This window comes from Populus trichocarpa, chromosome 1 (assembly GCF_000002775.5).
Source record: "Populus trichocarpa isolate Nisqually-1 chromosome 1, P.trichocarpa_v4.1, whole genome shotgun sequence".
Taxonomy (NCBI): domain Eukaryota; kingdom Viridiplantae; phylum Streptophyta; class Magnoliopsida; order Malpighiales; family Salicaceae; genus Populus; species Populus trichocarpa.
The window spans coordinates 43,224,438-43,242,062 of NC_037285.2; the positions used below are offsets into that span (position 1 = coordinate 43,224,438).

The 17,625-nt window shown below is 30.6% G+C and overlaps 1 protein-coding gene across 2 annotated transcripts; it reads right to left on the reverse strand.

Moving 5' to 3' along the window:
• Positions 1–233: 233 nt before the first annotated feature.
• Positions 234–3,010, reverse strand: LOC18095634 (uncharacterized). 2 transcript variants are annotated; one of them, XM_024593627.2, is made up of 3 exons: positions 2,388–3,010; positions 1,564–2,144; positions 234–833 (listed from the first exon to the last, which is right to left on the reverse strand). In XM_024593627.2, the coding sequence occupies exons 2-3, from the start codon at positions 2,126–2,128 to the stop codon at positions 451–453; spliced, it is 948 nt and encodes a 315-aa protein (XP_024449395.1). In that variant the 5' UTR covers positions 2,129–2,144; positions 2,388–3,010; the 3' UTR covers positions 234–450. The 2 variants fall into 2 exon arrangements, with proteins under 2 accessions (XP_024449395.1, XP_006370316.1); XM_006370254.3 differs by having other exon boundaries at positions 1,564–2,149.
• Between the last annotated feature and the right edge of the window lie 14,615 nt (positions 3,011–17,625).

Sequence of the window (17,625 nt, forward strand, 5' to 3'; positions counted from 1 at the left end):
CAAACTAATCTCCTTGTATGGTTCAACTATAATCATGAGAGGTCTGATTCTATCTTTTGACAAAACTCTTAAGGACTGAAATGCTGTTCTATATGATCTCATGAATTAGGATGAAATTCAGAAATTTCACTTTCTTTTCCGGCTTGACATGAATGCCAAGATGCACAGGCATGCAGCAATTCAAAATATGACTCCACGATCAATTCAAAAAAATCAGTTTAAGAAACAGTAAATTTGCAATCAGTTCCTTCATTGATATACAATAGCACTACTACATCACATGTATACGTTTTCAACAAGACATCTGGGCCGGCTTCGTCTTCCCAGACTTTTGAAAGTAAGATCACCAGTAACTTACGTATATTTCTCTAATTCTTTTCCTATTTTTTCATCTTGATTTATTTTTTTTCCTAATTTTTTTGACAAATAACTAGGATGTGTACTAGCACATCAGAACCTCCAATCCAGGCGAACCTCACCAGGACCAAGCATGTGCTGACTAGGTTTCCGAAATGATACGATGTGGCTGCTCACCATGAAGGCAGTTACCCGCTCTGAAACCCTAATATCCTCCATCTTCAATTCTTGGAGTCGGCGGACATATTCCGGCACATGTAGTAGATCCCACAAAACCCCAACACCACAGGGCTTCAAAACCCTGACCATCTCACCCAACACCCTCATTCTTTCCGCTGCGGCCTCCACTGTCCGATGGCCATACTCTTTTCCAACTGTGTGTACAAAAGTAGCTGATACCACAACATCAAAATAGTTGTCACCAAACGGTAGACTCCTCACATCACCCTCTCTGCAAGTGACATACTCTCCCACACCTGTTCACGCAAATCATAATAAATCCATCATCTATAAGCGAAAACAATTAAGCAATTAAGGGCATGTGCAAGTAGAAGATAGTCTGCAAGTTAATTCAATAACCAGAACTCAAGTATGAATTTCTCAAAGTGAAATTGCCACGATTGTTAGCATTATATATTCGAATTGACAAAAGTTTGTACCAAAAAATTATAACAATTAGTACATGTATTAAATTAAATTTGAGTTTTAGCAAAAGAAAAAAAAAATTGTTCCCATCTACAAAGAATAAATTCCGAACTTTTAAGAAACTTAAGATTTGTCATGTAAGATACCCTCTAGAAAGAGATTGGTGCTTCAAGATTGAACCAAAACTGGGAAAAAAAACTGCAAATAGCTCAATAACCTGCATAACTTAAACTAATTTTGAACCAAAACTCCAAAAAACATTAGGAAAACAAGAGCAGCCACAACCAAATAACCAGAAACTAAACCGAACCACCAATTACGCAAAAACCAAATTCAAAAAATTCACAGCAGCCATAAATTTAAAAGCATAAATGCATAAAAATTAGAACAGGTTTAGGACTAATCATAGCCTCTAAAATTGAAAAAAAAAAAAAAACACAATCATCATGAAAACTAAACTCAAACTCAAACGCAAAAATAAATAATAAATTTAGTAAAAAGGTCAGTATGTGAAGGATTATCAAAAGGTGCTTAACTTAATCCAACACCAACAAAACTCACCTTCTATGTTGGCGGTTCGAAGCGTAGACAAAGTAGTTCTTTTAGACCGGTCCAACCCAACAACCCGACCCGAACTCCCTGTCTTCTTCAACTGAGTAGCCACCGCATTCAACAAAATCCCACGGCCGCACCCAATATCAAGAGCAACCTTAACAGTAGACCAATCATTCACACAACTCACGATCCTTTGCGCCATTTCATAGTGCAACCCAACAGCACTATAAAAGAAGTTCCCGGCCGCGAAAAACAAACAAACAGCAGACAGTGCTGTCACGCAGCCGGTGAATCCAGCAGCAAAACGTGCTGCACTGCCACCACCGGTGGAGCTGGTGGGGGTGAAGATGAAGAGAGTGTCTAGAAATTGACAGATTGGTTGGAAGTAAAGGAGGAAAAGGATTGATAAAATGGAGAAGAGAATAGCTTGAAATGTGAGAAAAAGTAATGTTTGCCATTGTTCCATGCCATAAATTTTGTAGATCTGTGTCCAGTCTCTGCTGTTTGTTGACGTGGGTTTGTGCATTCTGTGATTGTGATGGTGGAGATGAGGTTTGATTGCCAGTGACATTGCTAGATTCAAAATCCTGCACTGGGACACAAGTGGATGGATCATTTAGGTATTACTAATAGAGAGGAGAATATTAGCCAAAGATAATAAAGAGAGAGAGAGAGAGAGCAAATTAAGTAAGAAAGTGTGTTTTTTTAACATTTTATCTTGCTTCACTAGAAAATATTTGTAGAAACAAAGCACAGGATGAAGAGAAAATTTTTGTTAGGTAAGGCAGAAAAGGTACAATCAGCTGAATTAAGTAGAGCATTTCACATACCAAACAAGAACTATGGTATCTTGCTTTTCCAAACGCTGCTGCTTGAAAACTTCTTTTCCTTTTTAACTTTCTCTTCCCCTCTCTTTCTTATTTTCTGGGTTGCCAAAGAAAATCCTAAAAATGCAATCTTTTTTTCTCTCAAGAACCCAACTTCATCAGTACCTGCTCAGAATACCATCTGCATCAGATCCACTGCATGTTCCAAAGCGAATTTCACTCTTTTTATCTCTGCCTTCGCCTGTCCCAAAAACAGCAAAGATTGTAACTGCCCCCAGAGCCCAAGCTGCTTAATAGGTGAGTGCTCTTTTCAAATCAAAGTGACAAATAAGAGATAAGGAATAGAGACAATCAGTGTAATAAATCTGCAGATGTCAGGTTTGTTGTTTGGGACACCATTGAAATCTTCAAATCGGAGTGTTTGCTACTGCTATTAGTACTAACATTTCACGCGCTTTTTAAGTTGCAAAATGAGACGATCAGGTTGTTCTTGTGTTTGTACTGGATTTTTAAGTTACAAAATGATACCGGGCTGGCTTCAAATCTTTCTGAATTCTTGCTCTTTGAACTAGTGAGAGAGGAGAGGAGAGGAGAGGAGAGTAATTCGTGTATGTCAAATCATGGTATGTGTAGTGTGTCCTTGGGAGGGAGGGGCAAAATGGGAATAAACCAGGGGTTGTGATTTTGTACCAACTACTGGGTTAATTGGCATTTCCTCCGCGTTGAAAAGTCAGATTTATAAAGACCATGCCTATGCAATGTAAATTCTGAGATGGGAAACCTAAGAACAATTTTCAATTAGGTACCTAATGTAACAATGAATTTTCAATCAAATCCTTTTAGCAATTTCAATTAACAAGATATCAATGTTTTTTATATAGTAATTCGATCATGTGATTCAAAAAGAAGATATCAAAAAAATTAATAGTTTTTTTATTAAAAAAATAGATATTTAATTAGTTTCACGTTATTACTTAACAATCATGTTGTTTGCATTTGTAACCGAAGGAGTGATTTATTTAAGAAATTCATTGAAACATTGTAAACCTCATGGAGAAAAAAAATAATTTGGGGACTTAAACAAGATTTTCCCTAAAGATATGGGACTATTATTGAGGTTTGCTCTTTTGAAATCTAGCGGTGGTTATAAATTTGAAGGGCTAGGATTTGAGCAGTATTTATAGAAGATGGAGCAGTGTGGAAGTCAGCAAATCCTTCTTTGTTTACGAGGATCACTCACTTCTTCATGGAGTTTACATTTGGCCATGTTTCATGATGTTTTGGACGCACTTCTTCATGGGCAATGAATTGATTGCAAGTCTTCCCATTTCTGAAACAGAAATAGGGCAGTGCAAATGTTTCACGTCTTTAAAAAAAAAAAACCAATTAAATCATTTTAAAAAAAAATAATTTTTTTTATATTTTTAAATTGATGTTTCAGTATTAAAAATAAAAATAAAAAAATAAAAAATATTATTTTAATATATTTTTAAATAAAAAATATTTTAAAATGCAATATCTGTTATATTCTCATACAATTAAGTTATTTAACTTGATTTTGAGTAGACAAGGACATATTCCTAGTTAAAATCTATTATTAATTTAAAAAATTAAATCAACGAAGTCCTCTTCTTTAATTAACAGATTAATTTATATCGATGAGATCAGAATTTAAAGTTTTTGAATTTATTTTAGTTTAAATTTTTTATATATATTTTTAGATCATTTTAATATCTCGATATGAAAAAAAAAAACTATTATTTTGATATATTTTTAAATAAAAAATATTATTAAGATTTTACTTGATTTTGAGTAGACACGGACAAATTTCAAATTAAAATATATTGTTAATCTAAAAAGCTACATCAAGGAAGTCCTCTTCTTTAATTAAGGTTAACTTGTATCGATTAAACCGGAATTTAAACGGGTCAATCCCATCATGGATTTACCTATTGACTCAGTTAGTTATTTTTTATTTCTTAATAAAAGTAGTCGTGGAAAAATCAGGGCAATAACGTGAACGGGAAAACAAGAATAGAGTGAAATTTCATTTTCGGCGATAAAAGCGTCTGGTCAGCAGGAGTAATTAGTGGCCGCAAATCATGGAAAAGAAAGATTAATCTAGACGGTACAGGTAGACCTAGTGTGATTGATGTAAATATTGTGGAAGGCAGCAGGCATCATCAGATTTTTTACCAAAACACTCCCTTTTCTCAGTCATGCTTTGCGCTTTCCTGTATATATATGGCCTCAAAAAGTTTACGTTTCTTTATAGAAGATCGAAATCGCGGGCCAATCCGTGAATATTTCTTTTTTTATGAAAAATTAATTTTTTTATATATTTTAAATGTGTTGATTTTCAAAATAATTTTAAAAAACTATTATTTTAATATATTTCAATATGAAAAATACTTTAAAAAATAGCCGCAACTACACTTTTCATGCCAGTATCTTTAATTTCCATGTACTTCTTTTTCTTTTTATTTATTTTTTACAATAAGATTTTTTTTATTTGTGGTGACGTAACTATCCTTTCATTTATTTAGATAGGTGGATTGATAATTTTTTAACAATTAAATTAATATATATATATATATGAACAGTAGCGGAGTTAAAAAATTTAGTTAGAGGTCAAATTAAGCAAAAATAAATTAAGGAGGGCAAAATTTAAAATCTTCTAGTTTTAGAGTTAAAATTACAAATTTGTAGAAGGGGCCATGAAAAAACCTTTTCTTCCTATTTCCGCTACTTTTTTATGAATGCGTGTATATCAAGTGGTATTGAAAATAATGATAGCTGTTGTTTTTAAAAAATAAATCAAAATAATAATTTTAAAAACTGCAGTTAAAACATTGTTTTAAACTGACATTAACATAGATATGTTGTAATAACACTGCACCTCTTATATAAATATATTTAAAATAAAATTTAGGATAATTTCATGAATAGAGATAAGTTCAATGTAAATATGTCATATTATCTAAAAAGATTAATTGACCGGTGTCTACGTTTGGGTTTGGGCAGATAGCTGTTTTTAGCACTCCTCTAAGTTAATATTCAACTAAATCCCCATATTTTAATTACCTAATTAATATCTTTTGGCCTGTTCAATATACTTTTGCTTTTCAAAGGAATATTTGTCTTAAAAAATATATTAAATTAACAATTTTTTAGTATTTTTTAATAATTTAATATGCTAGTATCAAAGAAAACAAATTACTTTGATATATTTACAAATAAAAAATACTTTTGAAAAGTACCGTATATCACAATAACCAACGCACTTACTGATGATCTAATAATTTCATAACTAATTTGTCACTATATAAAATTTTACAGGTTTCAATCATAGTTTTAAAACTTGATCAAGTCCCAGCAGGTCGACCTAGGATCTGGTCAACCCGAGATCAAAATTAGGCCAAGTTAAAAAAAATAGAAGAAGATAAAAAACTGGTTGCAAACTGTTGATTATTTATTTTTTAAAACAAAAAAGATATTGTTTTATATTAAAAAAATTAGAAATCAATCTAAAATAATCCGATGACCTAGTCAAAACTCATGATTTAAATTTAAAATTGTGTTGACCACCGGGTTAGATTAAAAACTATAAAAATAGGACGAAATAGAAACGCAAATGCCTGAATAATTTGTAATCAAGTAAAGGGGCTCTATGGTCATTTCATTCAATGACGATATTAAAAACTATAGGAATAGGACCAAACAGAAACGCGCAAATGCCTGAATAGTTTGTAATCATGTAAAGGGGCTCTATGGTCATTTCATTCAATAACGATATTGTCCAATGGAATCATTTGAAATTGGATGAGGCATATAAACATGCATGTATGCATGCATGATTTACTTCCCTTTTTTGAATCCAAATATAAGGATAGATATTTAAAAAACGATTAAATTAAATTGAAAACACCAAATAAAAAAGATGTACTATTAAAAAAAAAATTCAATTTTAATCAAGATACTGGTGAATAAAGAACGAATATAATACTTAGGGAAAGTATTAAATAAGTGGGTCCTTACCATAGAAAGAAAAAGTCAAAGTAGGACAAAGACAAGGAAAACGCGGGAATGACAGAGAGCAAAGCAAGCATTTTTCATTAATAAATAGAGGAAGTGAGGGTGGCACGAAGCGAATTCAGATTGCCGTATTTAGTGTTTTGCCTGCTTTATTATTATTTATTTATTTATATTATTTAGAAAATAGAAGCACCGAGTCAGATACCACCGACTCTCAAAAGACAAATTCAAAACAGGAGTGTAGATAGCATTTAGAATTTGAATATCTTTATTGATGTTTCCATGTTAGATAAATTGGTCACAAAGTTGAATCCAGTACATTTTCAACGTGTTCGGCTTGCTTCTTTGGAGTTTTAGGTTAGGCAAGTTGGGTTTTTGCACACTTTAAAGTCAAAACGTACATTCAAGTTTCCGTACGGAGAGTTTTCCTTTTTTTATAATAATTATAATAACTTGAAGGACATGGATTGTTAAATTTTAGATTAATTATTTTTATTAAAATAAAATCTAAATTTACAGAGTCATTAAAAACCTAAGCGAGTTTTATTACTCAGTATTGAATCCAGAGATCTCCAAATTATCCTTCTTGTGCAAGAGAGTTTTAACAAGAACTTGGTCTCGTTATCAGCAACTTGGTTTCGTTAATTGCAATGTTTCAACTCAATTACACTTTCTTTGCAAAGCTCACGCAGGAAGTGAAACCAAACATTTATATGATTACTTCTGTCATACATAACTAGATTCTTTGCTAATTTAATCGTAGATATATTATCACAATATATGATAGTAGGTGTACCTTGCTTGTAATCTAACCTTTCAAGCATTCTTCTCATCCATATTGTCTGGTAAACACAATGAGGTGCAGATATAAACTCTGTCTTAGTTGTTGAAAAAGAGATCACTGGTTGTTTCTTCGAACTCTAAGCAACTGCTCCCCCACTAAGTATAAAAACATATCCAGAAGTGCTCCTACAATCATCTTGATCATCGACATGGTCACTTTCAGAGAAAGCCATTAACATTTCATCACTTGCAGCTCCCTTTTAGTATCAAATTCTCAAGTCCATTAATCCTTTAACATACCTCAAAACTCTCTTGCTAGCCTGCATATGTAGACTTATAGGTCTCTCCATATACCTATTGACCAAACTAACCACAAACATAAGGTCTGACCTTGTCACTGATAGGTACATAAGGTTACTTACCATCTGCTTGTATTGAGTTATATCCACTTGCTTTCCATCTTTATTCTTCATCAGTTTCATAACCGGTACCATTGGATTACGAACTGAATTTGCATTCTCCAAGCCGAACCTCTCTAAAATCTCCAGAGCATATTTCTTTTGACTTACACAAATTCCTTCATCATTTTGCATAACCTCTACTCTGAGAAAAAACTTTATCTTACCTAAATCAGTCATATCAAACTCTTGTTTCATTGAAGTTTTAAACTCTGCAAACATCTCATCATCACTTCCAGAGAACACAAAGTCATCCACGTACAAGCTCACCACCAGAATCTTTCCTTCTCCTTGAGTTTTGACAAATAAAGTATGCTCACTTGGACATCGAACAAACCCTTCCCTAAAAAAATATGATTCAATCCTACTAAACCAGACTCTTGGTGTCTGCTTCAATCCGTATAAAGCTTTCTTTGACTTGAAAACTTTGTACTCCTCTCCCTTCTTTTTGTAACCAAAGGGCTGCTCCACGTACATATCTTCATCTAATTCTCCATGGAGAAATACGCTTTTTACATCCATTTAATACACTTTCTATTTTCTCTGTACTGCCATAGCTAGAACCATCTGAATTGTGTCCGAACTTGCCACTGGTGCGAACATCTTAGTGTAGTTAATCCAATGTTGTTGTGCATACCCCTTTGCTACAAGCCTGGCCTTGTATTTGTCAACTTCCCCCTTCTCAAAACTCTAGAACAACCAATAATAATTTACTTGTTCTAGGTGGGTAGACAACATTACCACAAAATGAAAATAACATCCACACAACATAATAATTCAAAAACCAAAAACATCAACACAAACAAATTTCACATCAAGACCAAACCATTATAGCTCGGATAAACTTGTTGCAACCCAATCCTTCTAACCCCTTTGATATAAAATAGCCAAAAATAGCCAAAAATATGTTGAATTACATAAAAAATACATTTTGATACATTTTCATATTTTTTAGAAATCTTGATTGAAAGTTTGAAACGGAGGGTCAAAATTGAGTTATGATAAATTTTATTCGCTGTTTTTCCTTCAATGCCTTCAAAGAAGAACTACAAAAATTACACGTGATAATGCGTGAGTGGGGTGTTGTTCTTATATATTTTTTAAAATGATCACGTTGAAATTATTGAAACACCTTTTTTTTTTAATTGGAAGGATGTCTTTTCTATCCTTATTTCAAGTTATTTTGATTTTTTAATATCTATTCTAATCAATTTCAATTTTATCAAATTAAGAATCCAAGTAAAAAAAAAATTGTTTAATAAAAATATATTAAGAAGGAAAGGAGGAATTATACCACAAAGTTGTTGTTTTTTCAATTTATTTTAAATTATTACTTTTCTTAAAAAAAACCAATTTTGTTGTTGTATAGTACTTGTTTTTTTTTATAAAAAAAAATCTCATTCCCGTGAGATCAAATATATTAACATGTAACCATCTAGGTGGTGGCCCAGTGGTAAGAGCTTGAGACCAAGAGGTTTGCTCCCTCTGTGGTCTCAGGTTTGAGCCCTGTGGTTGCTCATATGATGGCCACTGGAGGCTTACATGGTCGTTAAGTTCAGGGCCCGTAGGATTAGTCGAGTTACGCGCAAGCTGGCCCGGACACCTACGTTAAACTAAAAAAAATATATATATTAACATGTATCCTCCTTAATTTGAGCTTCTGTACTCAATTTTCAATTAGCACTAACGCTATTTTAACATTTGTTGGCCCATCTTTTCAGTTTGAATTTAATTTTTTTCTTAATCATAGAAAATACGTTAACAATAACTTCATATTTTTTTATAGAAAAATATTTTTATCCGGTACATAATGAAGCGCAGCCACCCTATATACTAGGATTATGAAAATTGGATGATCCCTTAATCAATTCATAGCATTTCTTTAAAAAATAACGAACAAATAACTACTAAGCATCTCAATTTTTTTATAGTAACAAATAGCAATTAAGTAATTGGTAGTTAACGAACAAATGATTCTATTGTACTTTTGAATATGTAATAACGACGAAAAAGTCTAGGAAGAAATTCTGTCCACACACTGCTATGATGAAGTGGTCTCGAGGCGCACCTGAAACGTCCATTTGTTGTCAGTTTCAAAAGGGCCCAGAAAACACAATCACCACTGCCGGTTTAACTGTTCCTGCTTGGTGAGTGGCCATGCACGTCTTTCATTATTAGTTCGGCACGTCGGAAGAGAAAAAGTTTATGGTTTGATTAATTGTTTGGTAGCTGGGAAAGTGTAGCAGAGGAGTGGTAGCTGGGAAAGTGTACCAGAGGAGCTCCATCCTCGTCTCAATGGTCATATATATATAAAAACAAGAAAATTTAAGATGATTAGAGAGTGATTAACCACTCCAATCTGTTAAGCACCAAGCTAAAATGGTACCACGTCAGTTTTGCCTATTCAGCATTTCCTAGCAGTTGCAGATTTTCATAAATATAGGCCGGAAATGATGTTACGCCATAGATCCATGTTCTTCTTGTTTGAAATCTTGTCCATCAAAAAAACAAAAGAAGGGGGAACCCTATTGCCGTCCCTAGTCATGTCTGTAACTGGACAAATATCTTGAAAGACTATATATATATATATATATATAAAGCAATATTAAAGCAAACATCTACCTCCCTAGACGGGCATGGAGTATGTAGCGAAGGGCAAAGCCAGGAATTTCCTGGGCTATTAAGCAGATATATATAAATTATTTTTTTAGATCATTCATTAACTTATATATATATATATATATAAATTTATCAAGTTAATAATAAAGTTTTAATTCGAATTTAAAGTATATAAAATTGAAAAAAAAATAAAAAAAAATTACACTATCAAAGTTGCACCCTTCCATGTCTTATGGAATAAAATTCATCTATGATCGAATCCGAATCAATATCTTCAGCAAGCTCTCGTTCAATGTAAATCATCATAAAATATTCTAAATACTCATCTTCTATTTTATTGCGAAACACAGTTTTAACATGTTTTATTGCTGAAAATGCTTGCTTTGTGGTGGCAATGAAAATAGACAAAGTCAAAATAAGACGAATCAACTTGTCAATCAAATGATAGTGTTACGACTTATTTATTTTAATTAATCCTCGACATAATTTAGAAATGGTAGACATATTCTAAAAGTTCTTATGATGAATCACATCAATCTAATAATACTCTATCAGAGATCTCAAATAATACATCTCTTGTTCATTGAAATCTTCATGGTAAATTGTTTTAGCAAGCTTGCAAATAGTATCAACTTTAAATGATTTAAAGTTGTTTTTAGGTTCTAAAATAGAGCTAAATACAAAGAATTTTACTGTCCCATCACTGAATCTAAAATTTAATTATTCTAACAAAAAATCTATTATTGAGTTAAATGTATCATAATGATAATGTTGGTAAACTGTCACTGATTTTTGTTATTGACATAAATCACCTGTAGTCTTTTTATACAAAACATTCATATATGGTATGTCAATCTCATATTGTGTGCAAACATATTGCACATATGCAAAGAGAAAATCAAATCCGGCATCTCTTAAATTCGAAGCAATGCTTTATTAGTTGGTAAAAAATAAGATATAATTAAATCAATTTTCAAGTTCACAAGTAGGAGTTCTCCATTTTTTTTCAAAAAGACAATATTTTCTTTTTATCTAATAAAAGATAGACTATTCATATCTAAACTTAATGAAAAATATTCAATTTTCTTAATTAGGATTTCACTAGTATCTTATTTAGGTTATTTGCTAATAATAATTTTATCTTCCCAATTAATATTTATCTTTCCTCTTTTGTAAGAGAATTTATTGTAAAAGCTCATAAATTACCGTATAAAATAATTAAATTTTAATAAATATATTAACAAGATTTAGTTCATGGATGTCACGACGAAACTGGTTAGTTTTTTAAATTTTAACCGAATCAAAGTTAATATATTTAATAACATCTTGTTTTTAATACAATGATATATATGGACTAAAATCTTTTAGTCTATGTATGTGAAATCCAAAATGAATTTATATTTTTTAAAATATTAAAGATAAAGAAAAGAATATAATTTAATTATTTTTGCATGAAGATATTCTTATCAATTTGTTAGATAAAAAATAGATTATTTATATAAAAATTAATTAAAAAATTCAATATTTCAACTAAGTTCTTATTGAATTATGCGTTTTGGTTGTTTGTTAAGAATATTTTTGCATTCCTAAATAATATTAGATGAGAATACTAATGTCAAATCAGGTTTTTTTTTTATGAGAATACATTTGAAAAAATTTAATTTAGATCCATTAGAGCACTAAAAAATCTTTTTTCATAACTTATTCAAACTTTTAATTGCTGCATTTATATGCATTTGTGTGTGAATTAGAGTTTTGTACATGGAAGGTGAGGATTTATTTTTTTCCCCTGGGCTACAGCCCACCTCAGCCTTGCACACCCCTCCGCCATTGTATGTAGCAGTTGCTTATTGCTGCAATAATGCTTCCCTAGAGCTGTAATGTGCATGGGACCGACAAGTTCAACAGATTTAGGTCGAGCTGATTTTTTTACAACTTAAACAAAAAATACGCTTGTCATTGTATTTTAAAAAATAAAAATAAAATTCATGACGTGATATCATAGAAAAAATAATAATTTTCAATCTTGAAGAATCAAAATGTAGAAAGATAAAATTAAAAAAAATTAATAAAAAAAATCTTAAAAAATAAAGCACCAACATAGTGGGGTCGTCAAAACCCACAAGTAGAATCTTGCAAATGAAATAATCCAATAAAAAATAAAAAAAATTGCTAAATTAAAAATAAATAAATTTTAAAGGGCTCAATAAATATCTAGGGACCTCCTTTTAAAACAAATAAAGTTTAGAAGCCATTTTAATACAATCATCGAACACCGAAAACCAAAAGAAATTCAAGTTTAAAAAAACCTTTTTGATAGAAAGATTGGAAGGATTTTCTGTCGGTAAGTTAAGAGTTCCTTTATTGCTTAATTAAATTCAAAAAAGAGAGAACTCAATATTGAGTCATGATCTTACAGATAATTAATAAAATTCTCAAATCCATGCAACAAATTGATGTTTTCAAGAATGTTCATGAAATTAGTCTCTCTCTAGCCTAATTGGATGAAATTAGCCATAAAATTATGATAGACATATAGAATTAAAAGAAAAGTGATTGAAATGTAAAAAATGGAAATAATACATGTCTAATCCCAAGATTTTACAATTTTTATTTTGGTTCTAAAATTTAATTTTATCGTTTTTAGTCCGGGAGAAGGGACTCTTCGAGAAATAATTATAGAGAGAGAAAATATTTAGTTGTCAAGATTTCTGCAATCAAATTAAATAGTCAAGTATAATATCAAAATGTTTCATTTCATAAGGAGTGTTGGATTGTGATGATGCTTTTTACTTCTTATCTTGCTAGAAAACTAGATCAAAGCTTCAAAAATATTGTGGTCTCCATTTGAATTTTTAGTTTTTAATTGACTTTTTGCTAATTTAAGGGCACAAATGGTTTTGTTTTTAGGTTTGTTGGGTGTTTCTCAGTTTTTTCAAGTGAAAAATTGGTTGGAAAATGAATTACTTGGTCCAAAACACTAAAATCAATTTTCTACCTAGTTTTTTGTTGCTTTGGTAGTTTGCACAACAATTTTATTTCAAAAAATAAAGAAAAAATAATATATCATCAACTTCTATAATAAAATAAATTAAAGAAAGGTCAGGCCTGGACGCTTGATTTGCTATTGAAAGGTCATACCATATTAAATACACACATAAATTTTTTTATTTTGCAATGAAAATTTATCTTGATGGAAAAAAAAAATTTAAAATGATTGTATTTTTAGGTTTAATATTTTTTACTAAAAACTTAAATATTTTTTTACGTTGGTTCCTTTAACATAACACGAGCATACAAAAGTTTTCTCTTTTTTTATGCATGGAAAACCTACATGATCTTAACTTTCAGCGGCAAAGTTATAAAAGAGGAAATTAACGATCGATGAAGAAAATAAAAGGAATTAATTAATTATAATAACGATGTGATGCTGAGTCATCATCTTCACTCTTTATTTATTTCTTTATTTATTTATTCCCCCCGAATTAACCCAAAGCAATCTGCCTTCTTCACTCACTCCACTGATTTCCAAAAGAAAGCATTTCTTCTGGAACCATAATTAAGACCACCACGCTGATATTCTTCTTCAGAAACAGTAGCCCTAAACACTATGCGGTGTCGGCATAGCTCTCAAACCCACAACTTTACATCATTACAATGGATCCAATTGACCGGGGAAGGGTCAATATTATATCATATAGTATTTTATTCATTTATTTATCCTAGTGAAAGACACCAGAGATAGCATGAAGCTTTACTACAACGTGTATGCAGTCTTGAAGACGAGTGGATTCAAGCAAACTAGCAGTAGGTTCTGCTTAAAAAATGGTCTATAAAAGGCACACAGATCATGGATTTTCCTGCCTCAACAACGTATTTTATTCTTTCTTGTGAGATGTCAAGCCAAAGAGAGAGTGAGAGCACACAACCTAGCCATCGTGCAAATTTCATGTAACAAGTTCCGGCCGGTGATGCCTACCGGTGATCATCTAAGTAAAAAAAACATTGAAAACAAAGCTATAATGTATATATAGCATTGAGTTGTGGGCAATTTGATGTGTTTTTTAAATATAAATTATCAATTCTATGTATGCTAATATATTTGGAAGAAAAACTTTGGATTAATATCGATTCCCCATGCCAGGTGGACTCCAATATAGTAGTTGAATGACAAAAACTTTGGATTTTTCTTCTGCTCCCTTTAATTTCCATGACTGTGACAGTACCGTTTAATTATTATTATTTTTTATTTTTTTCCAAGTGACATGTAAAAGGCACAGGGACCACTAGGATAAGGTTCGCGAAGGAGCGTTATCAGCATACCCCATTAGTCAAGGCCATGGATGGCGTTTCTGCCTGCTTGGTCTCCTAATCCAAGAGCTACCTAACCAATCTTCAAACCTATCATTGACTTTGTTATAGTCTAACCATCACAGACCCTCTGTCTAAATATTCTAAATTTGCGCCTAATTATTTTTAAAATTATATGGTTTTTTTCTTGTTTTTAGCACATTTTTTAAAATATTTACAAACCAACATGATTGAAAAAAAGAAAGATAAAATAGCATATTTTATACATGTCATGTCATGATTGAAAAATATAATTTTTATAACTTATAATTTAAATGATAAGAGAGAGTAAAAAATAAAAATAAATATAAATAAATAAATTCTAGAGATATATTAAAACTTTGATTGTGATAAGACATGTATTATAAAAAAGATCTTTATGAGATAAATCCAACAACACCAGAAAAGGTTATTAACAATGACTCGAGTAAGTCACACTTATCGTCAAAGAGAAGTGAGTCATTCTCCATCTTTGAGCGGTAAATGTGGCATGCTCGGATCATCATTGATAATTTTTTTGGTGTCATTATATTTATCTTGTCAAGATCTTTTTAATAATACAAATGATATCATAATCGAAATTTAAAAGTATCTAATATTTTTTTCTCTTTTATCTCTCCAATTTCTTTTTATTTAATAGTTTTTAAAGTATATTATTATTCTAAAAAGCGACAAGTTATACAAATAATATTTTATAATACAAACTATATTATTTGACCGATTATTTTTGAACTGTGATGTTCCTCTGATAGTTTTAATTAATTGTGATATTTTGTTTAAAAAAACAAATCAATTACATGGGAATTTGTCGAACACGGATATCTAGCAATTGAAAGCCGTAACTGGCGCTGCGCACAATTTCAACCCGTACCTCACAGTGGATTGGGATTTGTGAGGAAACAAAAGAAGAGATTCCTCTGGTATAACCATAACATATTATAGTATGTTTTAAAAATATTATTATAGTATGTTTTAAAAATATTATTTAAAAAAATTAAATTTTATTTATTTTTTATTTTCAAATTATTTTAATGTTTTGATATAAAAATAATTTTTTAAAAATAAAAAATATATTATTTTAATATATTTTCAAATAAAAAATATTTTAAAAACAACCCCAACTACAACTACATTACAGACAAATTTTGCCGACAACAGTTTATAGCTATAGCTTTTAGCACCGACAGTATCTCTGTGGCTGTGGTCATTAAAAAAAAAAAAATCAGAAATATGAATTGTTAAAATGCTTTTATACACTAAAAAAAATCCTTTTTTTTTACAATTTGTGGCTTTTGGCTTTCAACTAATTTTTGAACTTCTAGCAGGCAGTCTTAGTATGGGATTTTTGGATCTCAATAATAGTCAGGGACAAGTGACATAATCTTAAAGTACATTTTGTATAATGATTTGGGATTTTCTATTTAGAAATGTAGGACTCAAATTATAAGAAGAATCATATGAGATTTAAGGATAGAGTGTACTGAAAGCTATAGAAAAGAAAGCTACATTATGTATCATGGACCGTTATGGCTGGTACTGGCAAGGAAAGTCTGGGCCAGTAGTGTCAAACTAAGCCCTGGTGAAATGGACAATCTGGATTGCATTATCATGGGGCGGAGTGTATTTGTTATTGATATAACGATTGTTTTTTTAAATATATTTTATTTAAAAATATATTAAAATAATATATTTTTAACACTGACATATCAAAACTATACAAAAACACTAAGGCCTTGTTTGTTTTATGAAAAATAGTTTTCTGAAACTGTTTTCTAAACTTTCTTGTGTTTGTTTGTAAATAGAAAAGTTGGTTAATGAAAAACACTTTTCAGTCAAAGAAAAATTTAGCTTGGTTTTCAAGAAAGTGTTTTCCTTTTATTTTGGGCGGAAAACACTTTTCAGAAGTTATGAAAAATTTAAAAATATCATGTTATTTGCCGATTATATCAGATTTGGTCCTCAAACTTTTGATTGCTATATATTTTGTTTTGATTTTTTTTTTCAATTTCATCCCTTAGAATTTGATTTTTATATCAATTTTATTCCTTATTTTTATGATTGTGATTTGCTTTTCTATTATCATTTTTTTTAATTGAAATTTTTTATCTATCAGATTTGGTTTTCATTCTTTTGATTGTTATTTATTTTATTTGAAATAATTTATAAAATTGTAATTTTTTTTTATTTCATCATCTTTCAACCTTTTTATCTAATAGATTTGATCTTCTTTATTTTGATTGTTATTTATTTTATTTGATATAATTTATGAAATTAGATTTTTTTTCCATTCTCATTCTCATTCAACTTTTTAATTTGTAAGATTTGTTCCTTATTATTTTAATAAACTTGAAAAAAATATTAATAAGTTATTTTCCAGCTCATTTTCCATGATATAGCCAGACATTGGAAAATGTTTTTCAATTTATTTTTCATGATACTACCAAACATCGAAAAATAATTTACTTTTTAGGAATTTATTTTTCAAGAAAACTATTTTATAAAAAAAAACTATTTTTTAGCAAACAAAAAAAGCCTAAAACATTAATTTTAAATAAAAAACTCAAATATTTTTAGAACCAACATTTATCCGTAAAAACAAGAGTTTTGTAATCTCATATTAGGTACTGGTCAGCACTCTCAAAAATCAAAATGTTGAGGAGTTTGAATTTTAATTTGAGTGAGCTGGAAAAGGCAACTCAAGGCACAGAAGGATGTAATTATATACATCTGGGATATTTATTTATCCAAGAGCTTTTTCCAAGCAGGGTGATACAGCAATAATCCAGCCATTGTTGCAGATGCCGCTTTCAACTTGTTGAAGCTTCTAGGTCTAACAATCAAACTGTTTAATTTCTTTCCCATCAAGATATATTGTAACCCCGGTCTAGCGGGAGGCCCTGGAAATCGGGAGGAACTATATGTGACTCGGGAGGTTGAGAAAACAACAGGCTTGAATAAACATCAGCAATGCTCGGAAACTTCCATTTTTAGTGGTT

Excerpts from the sequence above, each read along its gene's own strand:
- LOC18095634 (XM_024593627.2), bottom strand. The coding sequence starts at position 2,128 with ATGTCACTGGCAATCAAACCTCATCTCCACCATCACAATCACAGAATG. Across the intron at positions 834-1,563 it reads TCGAACCGCCAACATAGAAG|GTGTGGGAGAGTATGTCACT; the intron begins GTGAGTTTTGTT and ends TTGCGTGAACAG.